Source organism: Pipra filicauda, unplaced genomic scaffold, assembly GCF_003945595.2.
Source record: "Pipra filicauda isolate LSUMZ 115617 unplaced genomic scaffold, ASM394559v2 scaffold95_size2449627_pilon, whole genome shotgun sequence".
NCBI classification, from domain to species: domain Eukaryota; kingdom Metazoa; phylum Chordata; class Aves; order Passeriformes; family Pipridae; genus Pipra; species Pipra filicauda.
The window spans coordinates 662,047-681,164 of record NW_024105153.1 but is presented as its reverse complement, the minus strand read 5'-3'; the positions used below and the strand labels follow the sequence as shown (position 1 = coordinate 681,164).

General features: G+C 41.9%; 1 protein-coding gene across 2 annotated transcripts; it reads right to left on the bottom strand.

Moving 5' to 3' along the window:
- Window positions 1-1,146: 1,146 nt before the first annotated feature.
- On the bottom strand, window positions 1,147-18,186 carry ADSL (adenylosuccinate lyase). Of its 2 annotated transcripts, none has more exons than XM_027722652.2 (13): window positions 17,944-18,186; window positions 13,386-13,589; window positions 12,238-12,282; window positions 11,369-11,448; window positions 9,422-9,593; window positions 9,068-9,114; window positions 8,572-8,662; window positions 7,712-7,781; window positions 6,531-6,678; window positions 4,745-4,835; window positions 3,790-3,879; window positions 1,605-1,781; window positions 1,147-1,291 (listed from the first exon to the last, which is right to left on the bottom strand). In XM_027722652.2, the coding sequence occupies exons 1-13, from the start codon at window positions 18,097-18,099 to the stop codon at window positions 1,205-1,207; spliced, it is 1,458 nt and encodes a 485-aa protein (XP_027578453.2). In that variant the 5' UTR covers window positions 18,100-18,186; the 3' UTR covers window positions 1,147-1,204. The 2 variants fall into 2 exon arrangements, 1 of the variants encoding a protein (XP_027578453.2); XR_005567308.1 differs by lacking the exon at window positions 1,147-1,291 and adding an exon at window positions 2,360-2,585 and having other exon boundaries at window positions 1,696-1,781.
- Between the last annotated feature and the right edge of the window lie 932 nt (window positions 18,187-19,118).

The window sequence follows — 19,118 nt, the reverse complement described above, 5'->3', positions numbered from 1 at the left end:
TTTTTTTTTTATGGAGGAAAGAGGACCAAAAAAGGAAGACTTCTGCATATGTCCGTTTTCTTTCTTGGCTATCCATTTGAGTAATAGCCTGAAAATTACCAGTGTTCAATTAGTTATCCTTTTCAAACAGATGGCTAATTAAGTGTTAATAGCACAAGCAGGCAAAATGTTTTAAACACCATAAAACTCAGAAATGTTTGAGACATTTTGAATGCCATAATCTAGGGGCAAGGTAAAGCCACAGAAATCTCAATGAAGGGAAATCATGGCCTGAAGCTTCCCACTGCTCTGACTACTTAACATAGACAAGCCTCATTAAAACTGTATTTTGAAATCATCTTTAAACAATCATGGCCTCAAGGACAGCAGGTAGGTTCTTTCAATTAGTTCTGCTTTTCTTAATTCTTTCCAGCAACCACGTTTCAAAAATCATCAAGTAATCCCAGTCATGTCATCTCTGAGAATCTGAATAAATAAGAGGCATTTATAAAAGAGGGAGCTTTTTATTACACTGACGCAGAAGAAATGGTCTGTGAGGTAATAACACTGGAGGAAGAGGTAAGGGAACCATTCCAGTTTAAGTCAAAGGGAGAAGAGTTTGGTCCAATACTGAATGGCCAGTAAAGCACAGACATTACAAATTAGAACTTTCATGTCAGAAATAAAATCAAAGCTCTTGAATTTCTCTGGCACCCAATGAATCCCAGCATCTTTTTTCTTTCTTTACCAGAAAAGACTTACTTGTAGTAGAGATCAACTTTCACATGTTAGAGTCCACCTACCATTCAGTATCAATCACCTACAAGGTGACCACGGACCACAAGGATTGTGGCCAAGGACCACAGTCATAGCCAAATCACAATGGCTGGTTGCTAATTCAAACCTGCAAATATGATTTGTCAGGCAGCACCCGGCATTGCTCTTTGATAGCTGGTATTGCTTCTATAAGGGGCCAATGATAAAGTGTGCTATGATAAAGTTACCTTGTCACAATCAAGTGTTTCTCAATAACCCAGCACACTATAAATGGAGGCTTGATTAAACAGCAGACAAAGAACGAAAAGCCCATCTGGAATCAAGGTGGCTGTAAACTCTGGGGGTTAAATGCACTGCAGAGAACCAAAATAGCATGACACAGTAAACAGATCTGGGTCAATAAGGCTTTTATTATTTTCTTGTACCCACACACCTTTGCAGACTATACCTAAAGTGCCAGGTCAATTTTCCCACCCATCTTGCTTTGGTATGGAATCAGTGCTGGTCGAACTTCCTCCTTCAGGAATTTTGCCACCTGTTCAAGAAAGATAAGAAACAAAATTTGGAAAAGGGCTTGCCTTCTCCTCCCCATTCAGACCTGCTTGTTCCACCAGAGTCTCTCTTTCCCAAAGACACCCAACACTGATACATCCTGGGTCAAAAATGTGAAGCCCACAGAAAAGCAAGACGAGAAAGCCAAGGGAATCAAGAGAGAGAAAGATGCCTGCCTTTGTAATATGGGCAGAGTTACACAGTATGTCCACTCTCTGGCATACGAAAGGATGCAGGATGAAACAACAGACTCCATTACAATGCATAGCACCCATAGCCTCTTTCCACTACTTTACCTGTTGAGGAGCACGTCCAGTGAAGGAGGAGGGATCCAACAGGCTTTCAAGTTGTTTATGGATAGGGCTGAAGTAAGGATCAGCACGGACACGGACAATTAAGTCATTATCACCCCCTTCCTGTTTCACAACAGCGGCTGCTTGCTGGGAGAGAACACGAATCTTCTCATGGCAATCCTGTAGTTACAGAAGGAAGAAGATAGGAAAAGAAAAAAGTCATTCCAGTGCTACTGAAAGCATATGCTCATCGTGCCAACTTGTGTGGGAGGGAGAAATATCAAAGTGTACAGCCCCGGACAGCACAGCAACGACACACAGTTTGGACTGCAGCGTCTCATATACCACTACATTAAAGCAAGATTTTTTCATCTTTCCACATCTGCCCTTTGAAGTTAAAATAGTCTGAATGTCACACGCATTCCCTGTTGAATTATACCACAAACTTATGACACTGGAATCCTTTATATTTCTTCAAATTTCCCAAATACTTTTAGATGTCCCTTTGGGATTTTTTTTTCAGTTGCAAACAATGTAAAACATCTACAGATTTGGAAAAGGGAAAAGTATCTGTCCAACCTAACAAGCAGTGAGACTGTAAAAACCATGGCTTACATATGGACAGACTGAGGAAAAAAGAACACCTTACAAATCCGAGGACCTTGAGACATTCTGTCCCAAAGAACCCTCACACGACACTAAGACTGGCAAAACAGTTGTAACAATTTTTCTAAAAGACTTCTTATCCCTTGACTTACTGTGGAATCAATCTGTAAGAACAAAGGAACCCAAGTGTAGTCAGGGACCACCTGCAAAATCAGATGCTGCCATGCTGGCCTTAAAGTACAGCCATGTGGTTCCATTTACAGCCATGCGAGAACCTTCTCTTCATCTTCCTGTTCCCTCCATCCAGGTGTTGTTTTGCTTCAGCACTGACCTGCCTCAGCTGAACAGATCTGTCCTCTCAGTGTTTAGGGGAGGGAGCTGTTTAGTAATGGGGAAAGGAAGTGAGTTGGGTGGGAAGTGGGGAAAGCCTAAAAAATGTGCTGTTCCAAAGTTCCCAGTACAGGAAAACAAAACACATGAATATGAACACCTTTTATAAATGTACAACTCTACAGGTGTGTAATTAAACAGCACCAGAAAGAAGCCAGGCCAATAACAGACACAAATGAATCACAGAATCACACTCTTAAGTCTAATCAAAGTAGAGAAGACTGTTTAAGAACAGGATACTTTAGAAAGAGAGCCATCTGTAAAGATAAAGAAACTTAGTCACATGATATCACGCCTTAAAACATTTGATAAGGAAGCTTACTCACTGACCCAATGACAAATATCAGAGATGCAGAGGAAAAAAAAAAGGAAAAAGGATGTTTCCTGACATCATGGCTGAGTTGCCGCAAGTGTTTCAGAAAACTAGAACAACATATATTCTACTCAAAGCTTCTGTCAAAAGCCGTTTGCTAATTACTATCTTGCAAGTTTAACTTCTGTCTCTGATGTGGAAATAACCATAGAATCAAAATTTACTATCTAAAAGGTAAGTGAAAATAAGGTGTTTTATTAAGATGTAAATTCAATTATCAATTTTGACCTGAATCATGACATTAAATGATAAGGAAATATAATCTAATGGTGTCTGTATTTATTTGCTAAGGAAAATATTTAATTTCAGTTTGCTTGAATACAGAAAACTGAATGAAGTATCATAAACAAAGCTGTTAATATACTACACTAAATTAGGGAAGAATGATACACGAATGAATGGTTCAGAATGGTCTTACTTGCTTTCTTGTTGAAGGACTGATTCATTCTCTTTTAATTTATAAGGTAGCCAACTGCCAATATGCTCCATTTAAAGAAACCTGGCCTGTGTTTCAAGTTCCTTCAAACACTTACAAAAGGAAAACGCCTACTAGTATTTAATATAAAAATAGTTCTCCCTCTTCCCCAGCAGGCAGCCAGATTAGTTCAAACACACAGTGTACCTAACCAAAAATATGGATCTCCACAACTGCTCTCCCCTCAGAGGGCAGTCTGGCTTTGCAGCACCAGTGTAATATTAATAACTCTCTGGGAGCAGGTGAAGAGCAAAGAAAGGTGAGACAAGAGCCCAGATACTTTTGTTTCTCAGGAGACAAACATCAGGCAGGGAACAAAGGTATTTCGGACACTGCATTTGTACCTGACGATTGCCCCCTGCTTTCACCATCGCCATGATTATATTCTCTGTGGCCATGAACGGCAGCTCCTGCTGGATCCTCCTCTCAATCACCTTAAACAAAACAAACAGAAAAAAGAAACAGCATTATAGAAATTCTGTAGACAACTGCAACTCCCAGTGAAGTTCTTCCACTCCCTTTGAATCTCCAGGACTGGACAATGATCACGGAACCATAAAACACTTTGGTTAGAAGGGACCTTTAAAGGCTACCGAGTCCAATCTCCCTAACAATGAGCAGGGACACTTTCAACAAGATCAGGTTGCTCAGAGCCACATCCAACCCGACTTTGAATGTTTTCAAGGATGGGGCATCTACCGCTTCTCTGGACAACCACCACCCTCACTGAGAGTGTTTCATCACCCTCATTGTAAAATACTTCTTTCATATATCATCTAAATCGTCCCTCTGTCAGTTTAAAACCATTATCCCTTGTCCTACTGTAGTGGGCCCTGCTAAAAGGTTTGTCCCCATGATGCAAAGACAATTTCTCATTTTGAACTTAGCTCTGGAAATTCAGGTATTAAAGCTGATAATACTTAGAAGCTATATCTTGGAAGGGACATTACTGTGGAAAAAATGTACAATGATTTTTTTTTCTAATCCGTGTTAAGTTACAGGACTGCATGGGATCTGTCTCGACAGTATCTTTTGCTGCTAATTTCTACAGATCCATATCTGTAGTTTGGGGAAAAATACCCTTTGTGAGAAATTTTGAATTTACTCTCTTTTGGTTTCAGCAAGGTACCCCTTCACATATGTCCCACAAACAGTGAGAACATGGCAAGAATAGAGAGCAAAATTCAGACAAACCATTTGAGCTAGCAGATAAAAATGTAATCCTTCGAGTGGGAGGATTTTCATACACTTTGGCATAGCTGCAGCATTACCAAGGACGCACGTTATCTCCTGCTTTACCTTTGGATACACCACGAGTCCCTCGGAGATATTCTGCAGTGTGCTCAGGATGATGTCAGCTGTCAGGAAAGCCTCAGCCAGACACACGCGCCTGCAAAGCACACGTACCCAGAGCTCCAGTTAGCAATACAGGCCATGTTCCAGTCTACCTCAGATCCTTTAGTTTCTGTAAATCATTCTGTAAATAGCATTACTGTGGCCCTAAGGCTGGAACTGTTCTCCTTTTTTTTTTCTTTTTGGTCAGTAGAGAGGGAGAGAGAAGAGAAGGGGTGAAGGCACATGTAGAAAGCTCCAAGATGACTCAGTGATTACACAGGTAGGAAAGAGGGCAGCAATTTACAGTATCTTCCCCTACATGTTCTATGTTGAACTGTCTACTGATCCTACCCTCCAGGAGTAAGACATGCTGCACACTTATGCTGTGCCTGGCTGCACTCAGTGGGTAACTTCCAAAGTGATCCATGCATTTGGTGGGGGATTCCTCCAAGATACCAGCTCCTGGTCACAAAGGAGGGTCCTGACAAAAAGGAAAGGAGGGAAAGAAGAGGAGTAGTGGCAACCGAGCTGTATCAGGCAAAAGGCTCTGTGTCACAGTGCAGCAAACACAGCATCATCCATCTGTGACAGCAGGGCCTGCCCCATTCCAAACTGTGATCTTTTAAAATACCCTACTACTTGAACCTTGTGCTACATCTATGCCTTCCAACTCTATCACACTCTCTTAAAAACAATTTTGCTGGTTTGTACGTTGACTGAATTTTCTCTGGCTTGCTCTGCCTTCCAAAACACTATAGCTTTAACAAAAAAAAAAATCCAAGGCACAGATTTCTTAATTGCTTTATGAAGTGGACAAATGACTCTTTCTATTAGATGAGATGAAAATAAAATTTGAAACATTCCAATACATGTCTCTACATTTGGTAGCTATTGGGAAATAAACACACTGTATCAATCAGTATCCAATTTCTTAAATTTACATTGTTTTCTGCTGCCTATGCAGCTCTTTTCTTAATGAGACTAGCAGCTGTAAAGCCCTTTTCGGAAAAGATCTTCTATGCTTGCATGAAATTTTATGCAGACATTATGTTTGTGGAGATATCTTAAAAATAACATTTAGTACTAACCAAAAGATGGAAGCATTGAATTTAATTGCTGTAATTTACCTGATAATAATTACAGATAATTTTTGCTCAGCTCAAAACAGTGATAATGAAGAATCATCAAATAAAGCAAAGTTTGCTGCGTAATATCCTAAAGAGCTGCACAGATTTTCCTGAAACATTATTTTTAAAAAATAAATAGTTATGCTCTTTCTCTAGGATCTGAACTACTTCTTGTAAAGAACATTTTACAAATAGATTAAAATAAGTTTCTTCAGATTATTTGGAGGGTTAAGGTATTACTGATAAAATGTTGGATTATTCTTTAAAAAGTGAAAAAGATTGGGGTCAAAAAACTCACTCAAAATAGATAGGGAGGAGAATTTGAGAAATGTGAGTATTTATACTATACTGTTGAAACAGGAAGATTATGAGAGCAATACATTACCACGGCTTCTGTATCCCTCCCTCTCTCTGCTGGTTTACATTGAAGAGGATCTTGGCATTAAAAAAAACTAACTGTTTTTACCTGTTCTTACAGAGGAAACCAGGTTCTATTGAGACTGCTTTTGATCAAAAGGTGTTAGCTTGTGGTTTTAGTTTAAAAATAGTATTTTCTAAATAGATCAAAGGACCTTCCTGAACAAGACCTTCTGAAATTGCAGCATTGCACAGTCTAAACAAACCTGTTGGCACTGTCATCCAATGTCCGCTCAAACCACTGCACTGAGGCTGTTTGGAGGGGGTCCATCACCAGGGTCATCAGGTGTCGAGCAAGGCTGCAGCAGCGCTCTGAACGCATTGGATTCCTCTTGTAAGGCATAGCACTTGAACCTGTGAGAGGAGAAAGAGGGATGGAAATGGTGCAACAGAAGCAGTGCATTCAGGAAGAAGAGATGAAGGTCCTCCCCCAGATAAGAAAAATGTGTCAGGAATCATGGGTTTGACTAAAGCCTCAAAACACGATTTTCTAAGGACAATATGGAATAAAGAAAATGACACCACCACCATCCCCTTTAGATCAGAAACATCCAAATGTGGGGAGAGAAAAAGTGGGAAGAAATTTTTGCAGTTCTGCAAAACAGAAATACTACCCCATAAACCAAGTTTTTAATGTAGCGTTCAGCAATGATCTCTCTAGGCTACCCATGGCAACCCTGGCAGTGTTCAAGGCTCCATCTGCTTAGTAACATTGTCCTTCGAAGTCAGATACTTAAACTGCTGCCTGTTGCCCTAGTGAATGGATATCAAAACCATCCAAAGAATGCAGAGTGGCAGAATCAACAGACAGGACTAAAGCTTAATTTGCAGATTCAATCCTATACAACTAGTTAGAGGACCTCAACTTTCTTTCAGCCAAGAGCCAAAACTCTACATTTCCTCCTCCCTTTCTACCAATGTCAGAAATCACAATAATTGGCATTCTTCTGGCAAGGGTCCAGCCTAGGACCCTTGTTCCAAATTTGTCTGCTTATAAAGATCAAAATGCTGAGTCGAGCTGAAAACCTACAGCTCCAGTCAGCTTCATGAGGAATGGAAAATACTAAGAATTCCTTGGACCCAAGTCTTCCTCTCTAGGCAATGAGACATACATGGCTACTTCTGCTCTCCCCCCAGATGCTGGAAGTGTGCAAATACAAATCCAGATTTTAATTACTTAATATCCAGAAACCTTTAGGTAAGGTGCTTTTTCTTCCTTCTTCCCCCCTTTTTTTTATTTTAAAAGGACCCAAAATACTAACAAGGTCAACCCAAGCTAATTTAAAGCAACTTCTGTCAGTGACATTTCTAAGTTTGTTTAAAAGGCAGCAACAACATAAATGAAAAGACACATACACCAATCCAGGAAGGGTCTCTCATCCCTTACCAATCTGGTCTTTCTCAAAAGGCTCCTCTATTTCCTTCAGGTTGGCCAAAAGACGAATGTCAGTGCAAATCTAGAAAAGCACAAATTAGCAAACAGAACCAAAATAACACCCACCAATATATACTCCTTCTTGGAGAAGAGTTTGCATCTAAGAAGTAAACTGTGGGCAGCAAAAATTTTGGCAAAAAAAATTGACACTGCAATCATACTTCCTGTCCTAAAAATGTCAGTCAAGAAAACATACAGAAAACAACCACTGTATTAGAACAGGACTCCAAGGAGGGCAAAAATGTGCACAGAGCGGAAGATGGACCAGGGCAGAACACCGAAAATGCATAACAAAATTACACAGTGATTTGCAAACACAGATAATGTGTGCTCACTGAACCAGAAAAAAAACTAAAACAAAAGAAAATACCATAGATAACTTTAGCCCAAGAGGAGGAACAGGAGGGACGGAACAGAGATAAATCACTGAAAACAATCCACAAGGACACCATTATCATAGAAGCAATTAATTAGGAGCAAACAATGAAATTTAAAAATTCATACACCACTAGGAAAGACATTTACTCTAATTGGATCAATTCAGCATAGATTAGACTACTATCTGGTGTGGGATTTGTTAACCCACCTCAGAATCTGTTCAGCAAACTTGCCTTATTCATCTCTGGTCTGAAGATCTTTGAAATTTGACCACTAGGCATGTAACCAGCAGTGAATTTACATGATCACAAAGAAGACAGCTGAACAGGGAACACCAATATTTCTTGAGAAGAGCATTCTGCGCTATGAGCACTTTCTCTTCAAGATCTAAAATGTTTCCCACTCTTCCCAATGTATCCAAGTAGGGAGCTCACCTTGTGTACAGATGCCCCCAGACTGGCCAGCACAGATAGGACCCCAATATCCACCTTGCGACTGTAGGTCTGCCCTGTGACCATGTAAGCCCTAGAAATAAGCACAGAAGTTGAGTGTTCAGACAGACACTACAGTACTGCAAGACTTTGAGCAAGGAGATGGCTCAAAGTGGAGGGCTGTCACTCTGCCCTGATGGGAATAACTTTGGATTCAGGCTGTCCATTTCTTGGGGCAGCATGCGGATGGGAGAGAGGAACAGAGAGGGAAAAGGGACAGCTGTACTTTGACGGGGAGACAAGTAGAAGTGGCCTGTTAAGGAGGTGAAGTTTCATGCGGGAAGCTGCAACTGAGAATGGAAGATGGCAAGGGGGGATAAGTGAACATCAGCACAGACGTCAGTTTGGCAGCTTGGGGAATCTGGGCCAACACCACTGGCAGGAGTCACACTTTGCTAACATCAAATACAGATGACTAAGTATGTTGCTTGTTACATACCGCTTAAATCCTGCCTTTGCAGTCACTAATCTGTCCAGTTCTTCAACCTTGGGGTGAAGAAAAAAATAAAACAGAGTTCAAAATACAACAACTCAGTAAGGTCAGCAAGAGCAAAAACGATCTTTTGCTTTTCTTAGTTTACTGTCAAAACATGTTTTACTTTCTGTGAAGCACTGCCCCGCCCCTGAATTCTGCTCACTTTCACACAGAGCCTTGTCAGTGAGCCCCAGAGGGATCACAATGCCCTTGTGAATTTGATGCCAGAATTTCCATGTTCCCTCAAAGAGAAAACAGCATTCCAGAATGGAAAATTGCCAAGACTGCAAAGTCTATGCCCTAGGCTGTCTGACGTACTTTACTATGGTCTCCCTCAAAGAGCTGCAAGAAGCTGGCTTGAGTGCCAGTGGTGCCCTTTACACCCCGAAAGCGGAGGTCATCCCGAGCCCGCTCCAGGCTCTGCAGGTCCATGCACAAGTCCTGAATCCACAAACAGCAGCGTTTCCCCACAGTGGTGAGCTGGGCAGGTCTGAAAACAACGAAGAACAGAATGTGACTCATTGAGGACATGCACAGTAACTCCACAAGGACCACACTTTGAGTCTGCCATTAAGACATCCTTGCAGGTTAATTCTCTGATTCATCTGAGCAGAAATTAACAAGGTTTGGCTTATGTAGGAAGATGTACTAGTACACGTATATCCCCGGTAAATGGTACTGAAGATATGATCATTCCTTTCAGGAACAGATGTAATTCCACTAGGAGAAAACAGCAGTCGTCACGTCCACGTGTGCCAGGAGGGTGCTCTCTGCCAGCCTGCAGGGGCCCATGACAAACAGGGGGTGCATCTGTGCCCCACCCCAATTCTGCTCGCCCAGGGCAAGGGGGGCATCCTGGCTGACTTACAGCACTGGTGTGAAATTCTCAGCATAGAAACATCTCTTTTCACATTGTGATTTTAAAGGATTCCTCTCAGGGACTGTTTTGTTTTTTTTATTTATGTAGCTGCATTCCTCAGCCCCTGGGCAAACATGCATTAACGATGCTGTCAGCCAACCCTTCTTGTAAGACCTCCACCTGGTCACTGCAAGCCTCAACTACACTGACCCCCTGCCAGTGCTCTGAGGTGGTAACAGAGTGTTACGCAGAATCCAGCAGTTGAAATATTTCAAATTATCGACATGAACTCCAAAAACAACCTCTATACTAGTTCCAAAAAAGCATATGCACATGAACAAGGCTCAGACATAAAAAGGAAGCATGTAAGATCTGGAAGCAGGGATAGGTGATCCAGGAGGATACAAGGAAGCTATTCAACATGGCAGGGATGCGGCAAGGAATGTCAAAACCCACCTGGATGAATTCAGTGTGGGGTGTGAAAGGCAAAAAGACAGGCCTCTGCAAGTACATAAGCAGGAAAAGGGAAGGCAAGGGAAAGCACAGACCTGATTGTAAACAGAGAAAAAGACCCCACTGACAAAGGACACGGAAAAGGCTGAGGCATCAATGCCTTCTTCACCTTAGTTTTTATGATTTCACCTTGCACACACTTCTTGAATACTCTGTTGTCCCCTTTCCAAAAGCCAAAATAAAAGTAAACACAGAGAACACTGCTCCAAAAAGCTGTAGCTGAAGAGGGCCCTAGGACTAGAGTTGATGGAACTGACATGCCATATATGACATGCCATATACGGCAAGACAATTGACCTGATGCTTTCACTCTCCTTTGGGAGAAATTTTTAAGTGCCAGACAGAGAGTCTGACATGACCTGTGCTTAATTTCCCTGCCTCTGGTGTTCCATATCACTGGGGCTTACCTCATGGTGTAGTTTTAATGCCTCTGAAAACATTCTTCATGAAGAAGATTAAACTACCCCAACAACAGAACCACTGACATCCTGTTGTCCTTTGACTTAGTAACAAGTGGACATTAACAAAACTTTCTAAGCTGCAGTTGAAAATAACTTGGGGAAAAACAAAGAAAATGTGACTGGAAGACAGGATTACTGCAATTCCCAGTCACGCTCTTTTGAAACAGCCCAGAATATGCACATCTGTGTTTGCCTGGAAGTCATTCTTTATGAAGTTGTTTTAAAGCAACTGCTGACAGCTACTCAAAGCAACAGTCCAATTTCCTGAGACAAGCCTGGACTCAGGTATATACTCCTTTTCTGAACCACCAACAACACCTTAATGACGTCCATCAATACCGACTGCCTCTGGCCAGAGATGGGAAAAAGGATGAAAGCAAGCAGTGGCAGGTCAGTTTAACCAAATGAAAGCAAAGGCTGATGGCTACTTACTGGTAGTGAGTGAAGCCCAAAGTAGGCATGTCAGCATACTTCTCAGCAAAGTCGGCCAGCCGGCTGATCACCCTTGCGAGCTGGTGGAAGCAGGAAGGATACAGAAGAGGTGGAATGAGAGAGAAAAAAAACCAAACCAAACAACACAGCAGCAGCTAGCAAAGCACAACATTGTGAGAAAAAGGGGAGGGAAACAACTGTGCAGCTTTTGAATAGCACCCTCTAGTTGTAGAATATGGCAAGTTTAATTTTTTCAGGCCATGCATGCAATTTCTGCTTGCTACTAAACTCAAGCAAGAGGTAACACAAGTTGTTGGACTTCAGCTCAAATTAGTCTCATCCTCATGCCCAACCCAATGCTGCAGATGGTTCGTCCTTGGGTATTCTCTTTATTCCTGGAAATGGTCAGAAATAAAGATGATTTGGGTATAACTGACACACACACAGCCCAGGGCAAACTGGATGCCAAGATGTTCAGCTCAGACAGACAACACTGCACTACAGCCCCACTATATCTGACCTCAGAAAATTGTATCATATAGTTTCTTGAATGCTGACACAGTCCTAGGAATATAGTTAAGGGGAAGCCTAAGCTGACCCCGAAAGCAATACAGTTGCTTTCCGAAACTAGTACCCATGGCACAGATGAAGAAGGTGCTGCTTGTAATTCCCTCTGTGAGCAAAGAAGCTTTGGGGAAAGACTTGAGAAAGGAAAGGAGGGTAACTGTTCACTTTCTTAAGAATAACCCAGACAGACAGCTCCTCTTAGCTTCCCAGAAAGGCTTAGGAAATTCCAAGTTAAACACAGGCTATTAACAGGACATGAGTGCTCCACAGTTCTGAGATACTGTGCACAACTGCCTTCTCACCTTGGGTAGCAGCAGGTTAAGCCCATCACGGAGGACAATCAGATCCTGAAAGAAGCACAGAAAGGAACTTTGAGCCATGTCTAAAGGGCCAGACATAATGTTTGTCTCAGACAGGATAATTAAAATATGCTTTGTTGACTCAAAAGTCTCTTCTTGAAACAAATGCTTTGCTTTCCTTCTTGTAACAGAACTTGCACTGAACTTGCTTATGACTGGATCCATCATTGCTCCTTTTGTACTATCCACAGAAAGTCATGAGTGGTAGGAGACCTGTTTCCACCAACTGCCTATCAATGATTATTTTGAGATAGTCAGGACGCCCATGGCACGATAGACTAAATCACAGTCCCAAGCGGAAAATACAGGCACTGTAAGCTAAAGACAGCAGGAGAGTATGGGGACTGATGTGGCACCAGTCATCTTTACTCCTTCTTTTGAGACTGAGGTACAGCTAGGTCCAAGTGTCACAAGGAAGGTGATATTACCTAAAAGCCAAACAGGCTTGCAAAGGGGTAGAGAAAAAATAATCATACAGCAGCTTCTCATAAAGCAAAAGCAGTTGTGAAGTTGCAATGGCTTGAACAGCAACATATACTGAGAAATTAGGCTTCAGTTTGTACTAAGTTTTAGACAGGTTTTTCACAAATATTTTACAGTTCTGTAGAATGGTGGTATTTCCTTTTTCACTTAACACATTTATCCATTCCCTTGGCCACTGAAAAGCTTGTTTTACCCTGAACTAACGCAGGGGTTCCAAGCAGCAATTGGAACCTTGTGGGCCTTGTTCTGTAAGTCAGTGAACTCCTGTCACGGTGGTGTAACTGATAATTCAGAGTTCACATGTTTCTGCATGTGTTTGCAACTCACATCTCTTATCTCCTTGAATATTTAACATGCAAGCAGAGCTTAGGGAACAATTAGGTTCCAGACAGATCTTGCTTCACATCAAAAGAAAGAAGGCAAGAGGAGCTTTCCTTCCTAGGGTAGCTAGGTCAAAGGGGAATTAACTTTAACAGTAGAATTAATAAAAATGTCTGAAAGTCTATTTAATATTTTATAAAGAAAAGTTTGTAAAGAGCTATCAAATAAGCAACTGTAGCTTTGTTTTGCCCAGCTCTGCACACAGGAAACTGAAAATACTATGTTACCGTGTTATCCCCTACGTAACAGGAAGTTGCTCCAAGGTGAATGATGGCTGCAGCTTTTGGACAGCAATGGGCGAAGGTGTGAACGTGGGCCATCACATCGTGACGCAGCTTCTTCTCCTCCTCTGCTGCCATCTTGAAGTCAATGTTGTCCAGATTTGCTTCCATCTCCTGTATCTGCTCATCTGTGATAGGAAGCCCAAGTGACTGCAAAGGGAAAATAACTTTCTATTGCCTTTTTTTTTACCAATCGAACTGAGACAGAAGATATTTAGATCAATTACTCCCACATGACATCTCACAGAAGCATGGCAATTTGGCATAATCAAGAGCTGTAATTGCAAATGCTTCTATTCTAGGGCTCTCCAACCTTCCAACCTTTTCCAATAGAATAGGACAGTGTTCATTCTTAGGTGTTCCTTTTGGGCTTCATACTTTCCTCAGTCAGGTAACATTCTTGTCACAAGTACAGAAAGTAAGACACATGGGAAAAAATGATATAGAGTGAGTATAGTTTAATCTTTTTTAATGAAGTTTACCCTTTGGATAAAGAAAAATCCAGCTACCGTGTGACTTAACAGCTTGTGTCAGGAAGAACTCTTTGGACCACATCTAGACCTATACAACTGTAAACAGTGGGCTTAGAACATAGGGAAAGGTACATATGTTTGTACCTTTCCAAAAGTCCTGAAGTATCTCATATCAGTCTGAATCTGAAACATTGTGAAATCAGTTATTCGATCTGGAAGCAGGAGATGAACGCTCCTAGTTCATGTCCAAAAAAAATTGCTAAAGCTTTTCAGTGAGTTGACTTAAAAACAAAGATAGCAAAACACAGAATTATACACTGGTATACTCTCGCACAAACTAAGATGAGAAAACCAGTCACAAGCTAACTGAGGAAAAACGTCTTTTCCTGATACCGAGAATTTAAAAGTCTCACAATGAATGTGGCATTACTGCCTTTTCCAAACTAAAATGCTATTGTTCTGTGCAGTAGTAATGAGAAGTCACCAACCAGGAGGCTTCCAGGATTCAATGTGTTTCAAAAGTTGGTTCTGCTCAGAATCGAACTGACTGAAAAAATGTTTTGCATGGGAACCTGGAACTAAAGACAGCAAGTGAAGCAGAGGTGCCCTCAAGGTCCTCATCAGATAATCAGTACCCAAACGTATGATGTTGCAAGTGCATAGATGACAACGAGTGTCCAGATAAATGAGGAAAAGCACCTGGCCCCAGACTTCTGATGTGCACTGATACAAACTGCCTGAAAGCACACAGGCAACTTAGCAAGCAATACACTCCTGTGCCCAGGTTAAAACCTCATGCCTTGTTCAGACATCCACGATTCACTGGGAAAAGCCGACCACAGTATGCAGTCGTAGAAAGAAGAAATGACCTGCAAAAAAGGGGACTAGTTGTTACAGGAATACCTGCAAGGTAGGGTAGACAAGACAAATGATGTCCCCATCTGTCCACAAACAATATGTGAGGCCTCTTCCCTATGAGCTTTTGCTGATATGGGCAGTACCTCAGGAAGAAAATAATCAAACGTCCTTCAAACCTGTGTACTCAAGAAAACTAAGTAGGAAAATTATGCGAGGGAGAACATGAGGTTTTCCCCAAAGCACCATAGTCAGTGATGTGCTCTCTGGACTGAGCTTGTAAGGCGTCATTCCTCCGAGACCGTTCCAATATTCTGATGTACCACTACGAAAGCTATGACTGTTCATCACTATCCCTAAAGGGAAGAGCAGAGCAGGCAGATGACGTGGCAAAGCTCCTGCAAACAGACTGAGAACACTGGGCTGCTCATCTATTAAAGAACACATGACAGAAAAATAATGATATGTAAATTGGACAAAAAAAATTGACAGAGGCTATCTGTCAATTCTTAAGAGAAAAAACATTTGTATTTTACATGTGCAAAACATTTTGTAACTCAGTGTGATGCTGTAAGATGTCAAAGCTACTTCTATGAGAAGGGAGACCAACATGAAATTTGTACTTGACTTTCAAATAACACTAAGGTCAAGAATTCAAGATTAAAAAGTGTTAACAGAAGTATTATAATACAAATGAATTTGCGCAAAAAAATAAACTAGAATTTTGGGATGGATATAAACTCACATGCTTCAGCTCTTAACCCAAACTTCGACTACTGTCAGTTGGGAAAATATTAGCTTCTTTTACTAATCACACACTTTGCTAAGTCTCCTCTTTCAAACTCCTGGTATTGCCTGCTGAAAGGAACAAAACACCCTATAGACTTTCTGTCAAATTCAGTTTCCAATGAAATATTTTTTCAGTTCTTATTTCACATTTTCCAAGTGGATTACTCGAAAATTTCTTCTATTAAGTAGGGTGATACTGAAACCATTTGCCTGGTCCTGTGCTTTACCTAAAATTTTATCGCTAAAATGCATGTCCTCTCTTACTACTTCTCTGTAACTCTGAGAAAACTTATGATTAGATCTTCCTAATTCTGATTTACTGTAAGACAAAAGCAACTATTGCCCACAGTTCATTCATTACTTTTTGTTTTTTTCAATATATCCAAAAAGAAATGCAATGTATCTTCAGTAAGGATAACTGAATAAGCCATATATGCTTATCTTGAAATCAGGTGAGTACTGCAGTAAATAGTGTAGCCATAGTTCATTTATTATTTGGTGTTTGGCTTGGGTTCATTTTTTTCCCCATAGAAATACTATGCATCTTCTATAAGAAGTTTCTTCAAAAGAAACTCTTTTTATCTATAACGAGCTGATCACTGACAGAGCTAACAGGTGCTGAAAACAGCTGGCTCTTCCTCCTTTAGTCCAAGGCTGACATTTGATGACAAACTGGTCTGGAACGAGGAGAGAGATAAAAATAGTAGTCTCCCTCTTCCCACTAAGAAAAGAGAGAAGAAGTTTCAAGATCTGTCTCTACTTTCTGGGGACAAAACTCTAGGGCGGCAATGAGAGGGAAAGCAAGGGTCAAGAGACAAGGGAGCCGTGAGTTCAGGGCTTGGGAGTGGAAACCTAGAAGTCTCACACTGGTTTTTTCAAGCAGATCACTTTCTCCTATTGGGCAACTTGCATATTTTGCTCTTGAACAGAAGAAAAAGTGTTGGAATTGATACATGTTTATATTGTCATGCTTCCAGCATGCAAAGCTGCTTAAGCATGTTTTCATGGTAATGGCACTTCCTATGCTAGATGACATTTGCATCGATTTGTCTGCTCACTCCAGCATCTGAACTATGAGAAAAATCAAGCATGTGGTATTTCAGAAGGTGACTCCTATTTAGCACAGCTGCATAATTACACCTTCACCTTCTAAAAAAACCAGCATACTATTGATGAGGCAGCTGTAGCAGTATGATCCTTGAATGGAGAAGGAACAGGTTAATGCCATTGTGCGCTGCTGTTCATTCTTCAGCAAGGTGCTTCTCTGCCCTTACACTAATAGTAACAGCCAGACCTAGCGCTTGGATTGCTTCCTAACAATCCCAGTACTTTGAAACTGGAAGCTGAACTCCGCACAAATGGGCAACTCTTGAGTCTGAAAGCTAAAGCCATTCTGTCAGAAAGTGGGGTGGGTTTGTGTGGTTTTTCTTTGTGGTTTTTTGGGGCAATACATTACAGCTTTTTCACTGTCAAAAACCTGGTAAGAGTCTTCCTGCCAGTCACAAGGAATCAAGTTAGTGGATCCTCAAAACTGATTGTGTCTCTCTTAATAATCGCTGTACACATATCCCCAATTAGGATCAAAGTCAAACTAAGAAGGTTTAGCTTAAACTACATTTAAAAAACGTTAACTTCATAGGCTCTACTAACACAACAGCTTGCAATCATATGGACATACTCTCAGCTGCTGCTATCTAGTAGTTGAATTAATACACAATACCCAGTCTTTTGTGGTATTTTTTTTTTTTTTTGGCACTCAGCCTATCAGAAACATCACAAGAACTTCTGGGGTAACTGTTTGGTCCTCTTTGGCCAAAAGTAAACTTATCTCAGAAATAAGAGCTGTCTAAAAACAACTGGCTGCAGAGGTAGGGGGTGGTTCAGTTGGCATGGACTGACAGCCATCGGATTGAACAGGAGAGAGGACCTCACCCGTCACACCTCCTGAAAAGCAAACAGCCGAGTGCTTCAGAAGGACAATGATGTTTGCTCAAAGGCAATCCCTCACCAAAAACTGCTTAGCAGAGCTTTCACAAAACTAATTTCACAAAGGCAAAAGTGCAAGGGGGAGCATATGAGACAAGAAGAGGCGATTTGCTGAGGGGCGATAGGTGCGTGGAGGATTGTGTACAGACAGTTGGGTAACCCTGACCCCCCACCCCTGCGTCCCTTTCCCCCCCGAAACACGCGAAGGGGCTCCTAAAAGTTGTTCTGGTCAGTCTTCCCGCGCTCGGTCTCGTTTCCCGAGGGCAGCTCCGGGAAGGCAGGGTTCCCAGCCCTCCTCTGCCAGGGCCCTGAAGGGAAACGGGACGCGAAGAAGCCCCGCCCGACACCACGCTCCCCCCTCCCCAGGCCGCTCTGCCCTCAGCGCCCCGTCCCGCCGTTACCTTCTCAGCCTGGGCGAGGTAGAGCCAGAGGCGGCGCCAGGTGCCGAACTTCTTCCTCTCGCTGAAGTTGTAGCCCATCTCGGCGCTGGCGTACCGCGACACCAGCGGGGAGCGGTATCGCGCCACCACGTCCTCCTCCTCTCCGGGGGCCGCCATGGCAGCGCCTGCGGCACAGGTCGAGCGCGGGCACCAGGCAGAGCCCCCAGGCAGCAGCGGATAAGGGCGGGCGGCGGCCCCGCCCCGCGGCCCTGAGGCGGCCCCGCCCCCGCCGCCATGGCGGGCCCGGCTCGGTCGCTCGGCGCCCCCTGGCGCTCGGAGGCCGCCGCGCCGTGAGGGGCCCCGAGATGGCCGCGGCTGAGGGACACGCGCAGGGGACACAAAACGTGCAGAAAATACGAGCTTTAAATGCTTAGCAGCCAAACACATTTATTAGTCTTTTTTTTTTTTTCCAGGAACCCAAAAATAGTTTGTAGTTATAATGTAAGCAACTGAGTTGCACATAATACAATCATATCTTTCAAAAAAAAAAATTAAAATAAAAACGAAAAAAGCTGTTTAAAAGCCCAAAAAAAAAAACCTTCAGAAAACTTATATAAGTATTACACCATCTCTCAGTTTCAATGAAATGACGACGACTTAATTCCTTATTACTCTTAACTTGTCACACTCCAATAAAACATCACCCTTTTTTTTCTTTTCTTTTTTTTTTTTTTTTTCTAAATCCAGCATGAGAAATACAGTACCTGCTATGGCAAAAATACACAAAAAATGCAACATTTCAGCTTATTTGTACATTAGTAGAGTTTAAACATCTTATTGTTTTTTTTTCTTTTTAAGTGAACCAGTGATCTTAAGTACCACTATACTAAAAGTAAAATAAAAATATAGAAAAGGAGGAAAAGGGGGGCAGCCAGCCATACAAGAGCACCTTCTAAAGTGCTGAGTTTCTGTGTCCATGGAAAACCCTTAGGAAGTTTAAACATGTCTTGAGAATGTGGGATGGAAATTAAGATGAAACCTGGATATGCAAGGCATTGTGTCATCTCCTCTACATTCTCCCCATTTGTCCTGTAATTTTCTTTACTGCACACTACAGTAGGAGGGGGGAAACCAGAACTAAGGTGAGAGTTTAGTAAAGAAAGCCATTTCAAGTATAAGAAAAAAAATAAACACTT

Coding starts and splice junctions, on each gene's coding strand:
- ADSL (XM_027722652.2), bottom strand. CDS start 18,099: ATGGCGGCCCCCGGAGAGGAGGAGGACGTGGTGGCGCGATACCGCTCC. Junction 1,782..3,789: donor AAGCAGGGGGCAATCGTCAG/GTACAAATGCAG, acceptor CTGTAACTACAG/GATTGCCATGAGAAGATTCG. Junction 1,292..1,604: donor CTGGACGTGCTCCTCAACAG/GTAAAGTAGTGG, acceptor TTTCTTGAACAG/GTGGCAAAATTCCTGAAGGA.